Here is a 7,148-nt window from a genome sequence, read left to right as displayed (position 1 = left end):
GAGTGTTTGTTGAAGTGCTTGTGCAACATAGAGGCGGAAGCCAGGCGACTCCTTAGTTCCAGGGCTGGAGTGACGCCCGGGATTCAGTTTCCCTGAACCGCAGCAGAGTCAGTAGTTTCACGACATTGCTTAGCCCAATGGTAGCCTTTGTTGCATTTTGGGCATTTTTGTGAGGGCTTGCGCCTTTTAGTAGCAGCAGAAGTGGTGGCGTCGCCCCCTCGGTAGGCTCCCCCACCGGGGGCGCGGCACTCATTCCGAAAGTGACCGGGCTTTTGGCAATTAAAACAGTTCCCGGTGGGACGGGGGCGCGCTCCACCAGACCCTCCGCCTCCACCCTTCCCACGAAGAGCGGCGGCCAGAAGATTCATTTCATACGTTTTGGTGCCCACTTCAGCGCAGGCTTGAAGCATTTCAGCAAGGGTATAACCAGGTCTATGAACGACTTGTTGCAGTATCTTTTTGCAATCACCATTGGCATTTTCAAAGGCAAGTTTTACCAGAAGTTCAGTTTGTGCTGTGGGATTGTCCAATTAACGGGAGATGGCAGTTTTGAGCCGGTCTACAAATCCCGCATAGGACTCATTGGGACCCTGTTTAACGGCCGAAAAAGATTTACTAGGCGTCCCAGTAGTTGGAACCCGTCGAAGGGCACGACGAACGCAAGCACTAGCTGCTGCAAGGTGAGCATCTGTCAGCTGTGCCTGCGCTTGCAGGTCCTCAAACGGTCCCGACCCATAAGCCTGGTCAGCAGTGACCTCAGCGGTGGCACCGAGCTGGGCGGCAGCACGGTACTCACTATCCCAGACCACATACTGTGATGGACTAAGAATCATTCGCATCAGATCTTTCCAGTCTCTAGGCAACATATTATAACCAGAACAAAGTCCCTCAATCATTCCTTGAAAGTAGGTTGACTGAAGGCCATTCTCCTTAACTGCTTTATTCAATTCCCGAAGAAGTGAATAAGGCAAAGGAGCCCATTGCATCGTGACAATCCCCTGAGCGTCTTGCTCACGCGTCAATGGGAAAAATGCAGGGGTTTCCCCCTCCCACTCTTCGGAAAGATCCAGGTCCCCTTTGCAACGGGCTGCCTGGATTGCCAGCGCCACTTGTGATCGAGGCGGTGGACAAGCAGGAGAAAGGGGCAAGGGAGAAGGAGATATGGGCGATGGAAGGACAGGAGCCGAAGCGGCTACAAGAGCCACAGATGCGGCTGCAGGGAGGAGAGCAGGATAGGGGGGCGGTATCACCTCCGTAGCAGGTCTCACGAGCGAGGTGTCCACAGCGGTCAACGCGCAGACAGCTCGATAAACCTTTTGCCAGGCAAGAATATATTGCACTGGTGCACGGGGCGCACCCTTCAAGTCCCTTCCTATCTGCTCCCAGTCCCCAGGTTTGAGAGTGCCTTCCTGGGGATACCAGGGACACTGACAATCAATCTCCCGTAGGAGATCCTTAAGGTCTGCTGTCGACACTGAGTCCCCGCTATGTCTCACCAATTGATGAAGTTCTTCAGCATGCTTTACCTGCTCTGAAGATAATGTTTCACCCATACTTACCAATGGGGGCCGAAGCCGAGGGGGCCGATGAGCCGTGGGAGCCAAAGAGCTGAGAGTACTCGTAAACCTTTTCCAGTCGTGGTAAGCAGGCGAGACCCAGTGAATCACGTCGAATCACGTCGGCGGCACCAGATGTGGGAATTGAGAGAATGAAGACAAAAGACTCGGTGTCAAGGAAACAGACCTCTGGTCTCAGAGCTGCGTTTTATTTATAGGAAGTAGTAAATAATCTGCTTGTAACTTGCAACTGTTGTGAGTAACCATGGTAGCGGCAGAGATAGCAAACTAGGTCAGCCGAGCATAACACCTTCCATATATGGTGCAGGAACTAGAAGCCTTTGTCTATTGTTCTACCCCCCTCTATAGAGGAGGGGCAGCCTCAGTGACGTGGTCTGCCAGCCATCACCTGACTGCCCCACCAAGGCCGTGCATGGTATAGCGGCAGTTTGCCAACTCGCTAAACACGGCCTAGTGGTCATAGCGGTGGTCTGCCAGCGTCGCCAGAGGGCCACAACCCTATAGGAGAGCAGTTTCTACAGTGGCTGCTGTCCAACTTAACGCCTGTACTTCAGGGGGGAACGCGTGGACAGAACTAATTATTCCATTACTGCACTTGATGAAGCCAGGCTTCTTTCCAGGACCCCAGTTGGGCTTGGAAGAACACTTGCAAGGATGGCTGCATTCTGTGAGAAGGAACGCTTAATTACCATTTATGAAAAAACAAAAGTGATGGCCTTTGGTAAATATTCCATTTATGGGAAGTGGGGCATAAACGGACAAAGGCTAGATCAGGTGACCTGATTTAAATACTTAGGAATGATAATTCAGACCTCTGGCACTACGTTTGCCCACAACACCTATGTTGCTATTCTAGGTGAGAGATCTGCCTGCTTCATAATTAGTTTTGTCTGGACAAAGGGGGCACATTATGTGCTGGCTGCCCTTAAACCTTTTCAGGCAAAAACACTAGTGCAGATGTTGTATGGAATGCATTGTGGCCCCTCACCTTCATGTTTTACCTCTATCAAGTGGGTGGAATTAAGTTTCTTAGAGCGGTCCTCCAATTGCCAAAATTCGTGCCAAATTCTGTGGTACTTCAGAAACTGGCATGATAAAGGTCGAGGCGAGGGTCTGCTTGTCTTCTCTTTACTTATGGTTAAAAGTTAATTTTCTCCCTAGGGGTCTCCTTCCACTGATTCTGAGAGACACCTTCAGGTCAAAATGGATAATTGCCATAGAAGGCAAATTAAATAGCCTCGGCTTTACCCCTCTAGGACTTCTACAGCTGGGCAGAAAACAAGCTAGGCAAACTATAAAGCAAAGCGTTAAAGATGCTTAACGCCAAATGGACCTTTCGAGAGCACTAACATTGTTGGTGCCCTATCACTGGAAATATATTCTTGCACCAGCCATCTTTATTTGTTAGAAATAAACAGCTAGTAGAGGGCTTTCACATTGGCTAGGTGCTCAGCCTTACCGTCTGAAATGCTAGAGGGGAAATTTAAAAAGATTCCCAGGGCAGAGAGTCTTTGCCTCAGTAAGTCTGGGGATCTGGAAACTATTGAACACGTCCTTTTCGGACATAACTTCTGTACGACAGTTCGGACCCAGATCATTGTACCCTGATAAAGAAAATGAGTTTTGGTAGTGAGGGGGAGTGAACTAATAAGATTGTGATGGGAGATAATTCTTTGATGATATCTCAGGTGGCAACATACTTTGTGTCTGCAGTGAAGATATGATATCTTACAGTAACTTCTATGGATTATAGAGAGCAAATTACAGTAGTCTAGCCTAGAGGTGACAATCACATGGATTACCATAGCTAGGTCAGTACGAAACAAATAGAGGACCAGCTGCTAGACCTGGAGAAGACAAGGTGCCTGTTTTGGGGGCAGGAAAGGAATATGATTTGTAGGCCGCTTTGAGACTCTTTAGGATATTAAAAGCAGGGTATAAAAACCTTCTCTTCTTCTCTTCTATTTAATCATCAATAAAAGAGAATCAAAAGAGCTTCATGACCAGTCAAACATAAACAGTACGGGAATGGTTGTTTGCCAGTTGAAAGGGGAAAAGTACATGTGGGGAGCATGGAGAGTGGTGGGGTAGGCAGAATACAAAAGCTGCTCACTTGGGGAGCCTAGCTGGAGATAAGGTGTGACCAGTGGAAATGTTGGGGAGGATAAGAATGAAGGAATGATAAAGGAAATGCACATGAGCAGTGCCTGATGGGTGGCTTGGCTTCTTGCATAAGTGCTGACTGGACATCTTTCTTTATTCCAGCAGCACATATAGAGGAGACGGTTGAGGGATTCCATGGGTTCTCTCTGGAAAAAGCCGACAATGACAACTCCCAAGGAAACTTTAGGAATGGAGATGGACCACAGAGGCAGGAGGAAAGCCACGCAGACAGGAGGGATAAGCCCATTCCGTCCCAAGGTAGAGGCTTTCATGAAATCCCAGTCCAAGAAGAAAGGTCAACCAAAACAAGAAGGAACAAAGGCCTTTGTGCTAACTGGAGAAACCGCTCCAGGGAAAATCAAAATGAAAGTGTAGTCTTTGGAAAAACCTTCAGTAAGAACCAAAGTGTTATTTCTAAGAGACAGATTCTCTCAAGGAGAGAAACCATATGATTGTGTAGAAGCAGAAAGACCTTCAGTCGGAAATCAGCCCTTACTTCACATCCAACAGATAACTCAGGGGAGTAGTTGTATAAATAGTTAGACTGCAAACGAAGCCTTTCTGATGCAGCAGGCTTTCACGTGCCTTTAAAGTATCAATTAATGTACCCTTCAGTGTACAGCAGGAAAAACCACTGAAATGTTTTGCATGTGAATGATCAGACGACCTTGTAGGGGTGCTAATAGGATCTCTTTTCTTTCCAGCAGGGGATGATCAGTGGAATGAGGGTGATGAGGAAGTGCATCAGCTACTGCCAGATAAAGTGGAGAGTGAAGATTTGAAAGGAAATTTCAGGAACCAAGGTGGACCTAAGAGGCAGAAAAGAAGGCACATGATCGAGAAGAAAGTTAAACCCATTCATGGCCAAGGGCTGGATTTCCGTGGACTAAGCCCCATGGTGGAGGAAGGATATAAGTGCTTGGAGTGTGGCAAGAGCTTCCTTTGTAGAACAGAACTCCTTAGGCATCAAATAACATATAAACAACAAAAACCGTATAATAGCTCAGACTATGGCAAGAGATTTTCACAGAATTCAGACCGCTTTCTACACCAAAAAATTAATTCAGGAGAGAAACCATTTATCTGCACAGAAAGTGGAAGGGTGTTCTCTTGTGGAAGGAAAGGTAATACACTGTTCTCAAAACGTAGTATACTGGAGGCACATAAATGCTTTCACTGTAGTAAGTACTTCAGATACAGGTCACGGCTCCTTGTGCACCAAAAAATACACACAGGAGATAAACCTTTTGCCTCTTCAGAGTGTGGAAAGAAATTCAGTCAAAGAAGTCATCTTAAACAGCATCAAAGAACCCACACGGGGGAGAAACCTTTTGAATGTTCCAAGTGTGGAAAAAGATTCAGTAACAGGGGCAATCTTCAAAAGCATCAAAGAACACACACAGGAGAGAAACCTTTTGAATGCTTGGAGTGTGGAAAGAGATTCAGTCAGAGTGGCACTCTTCAAGACCATCAAAGAAGTCACACAGGGGAGAGACCTTTTGAATGCTTTGAGTGTGGAAACAGATTCAGTCGCAGTGGCCATCTTCAAGCTCATCAAAGAACCCACACAGGAGAGAAACCTTTTGCATGTTCAGAGTGTGGAAAGAAATTCAGTCAAAGAACTCATCTTAAACAGCATCAAAGAACCCACACAGGGGAGAAACCTTTTGAATGCTCGGAGTGTGGAAAAAGATTCAGTCGCAGTGGCCATCTTCAAAGGCATGAAAGAACCCACACAGGGGAGAAACATTTTGAATGCTTGGAGTGTGGAAAGAGATTCAGTTGCAGTTTCACTCTTATACAGCATCAAAGCAACCACATAGGGGAGAAACCTTTTGAATGTTCAGAGTGTGGAAAGAGATTCAATCGCAGTGACAATCTTCAAAAGCATGAAAGAACCCACACAGGGGAGAAACCTTTTGAATGCTCTGAGTGTGGAAAGAGATTCAGTTGCAGTGGCAGTCTTCAAGAGCATCAAAGAATCCACACAGGGGAAAGACGTTTTCAATGCTCTGAGTGTGGAAAGAGATTCAGTCGCAGTGACAATTTTCAAGAGCATCAAAGAACCCACACAGGGGAGAAACCTTTTGAATGCTCGGAGTGTGGAAAGAGATTCAGTCGCAGTGGCAATCTTCAACAGCATATAAGAAACCACACAGGGGAGAAACCTTTTGAATGCTTTGAGTGTAGAAAGAGATTCAGTCGCAGTGGCAGTCTTCAAGAGCATCAAAGAACCCACACAGGGGAGAGACCTTTTCAATGCTCTGAGTGTGGGCAGAGATTCAGTCGCAGTGGCCTTCTTCAAAAGCATCAAAGAATCCACACAGGGGAGAAACCTTTCGAATGCTCCGAGTGTGGAAAGAGATTCAGTGTCAGTAGTAATCTTCAAAAGCATCAAAGAACCCATACGGGGGAGAAACCTTTTGAATGTTCGGAGTGTGGAAACAGATTTAGTCGCAGTGACCATCTTCAAGCGCATCAAAGAACCCACACAGGGGAGAAACCTTTTGAATGTTCGGAGTGTGGAAACAGATTCAGTCGCAGTGACCATCTTCAAGCGCATCAAAGAACCCACACAGGAGTGAAACCTTTTGCATGTTCAGAGTGTGGAAAAATATTCAGTCAAAGAAGTCATCTTAAACAGCATCAAAGAACCCACACAGGGGAGAAACATTTGGAATACTCAGAGTGTGGAAAGAGATTCAGTCACAGTGGCAAGCTTCAAAGGCATCAAAGAGCCCACACAGGGGAGAAACCTTTTGAATGCTCAGAGTGAAGTGGGTCAATGCTTTTCAGTGCCTATGCTCTTAGAATGGACCCCTTCCTGAGAATAAGTATGTTATCTTATTCAGACACTTACTAGTCAGGACTCAATGCTTGTTACCGGAGGAAGTTTTCTCTTAAAGTGCTCCAATAAATTATGATAAGAAAGTGAATGTTATACAGTTTTTTTTACATATTATATATGCATGTAAATGGTTACAAAATTCTAAAACGTTATAAAGTTCAGACATTATGAGTCTTAAACATGGTCATGTATGCAAGCAATATTAAGCAATCTCTATATCTTAAACCAGTAATAATATTTCATTTAGGAAATAAAGCAGTTACAGAAATCTTGTAAAATATGGTTAGTGCAATGAATACGATCTGATTTAGTTAAAAGCATCTTAAGTCAAAGTACCTAGAACATCATAAAACTTAAGGCATACTTTACCTAGTCATGTCATTTGCAAGGTAACCTCCCCAGCACAGCAGGGCTTAGAGAGATCTGAAAAGTTCCTAATTCATGTTAATGATATTTAAACCTTTTTGGTCCTCTATGTGTTATTTTATATTTAAATGTCTTGTCAAGATAGCAAGTCATTGCATATCAGGAACTGTGCGGTCAGGAACACATTGCACTGT

At 45.5% G+C, this 7,148-nt stretch overlaps 1 protein-coding gene across 1 annotated transcript; it reads left to right on the top strand.

Moving 5' to 3' along the window:
• Positions 1 to 5,067: 5,067 nt before the first annotated feature.
• On the top strand, positions 5,068 to 6,492 carry LOC130481842 (zinc finger protein 135-like; the record flags this gene model as incomplete). Its single annotated transcript, XM_056854629.1, has 2 exons — positions 5,068 to 5,488; positions 5,573 to 6,492. Coding segments are annotated over 2 exons (1,341 nt in total), but the record flags the coding sequence as incomplete, so codon positions are not given.
• Between the last annotated feature and the right edge of the window lie 656 nt (positions 6,493 to 7,148).

This window comes from Euleptes europaea, chromosome 1 (genome assembly GCF_029931775.1).
Source record: "Euleptes europaea isolate rEulEur1 chromosome 1, rEulEur1.hap1, whole genome shotgun sequence".
Classification (NCBI taxonomy): Eukaryota; Metazoa; Chordata; class Lepidosauria; order Squamata; family Sphaerodactylidae; genus Euleptes; species Euleptes europaea.
This window is presented reverse-complemented; position numbering and strand designations above follow the sequence as displayed.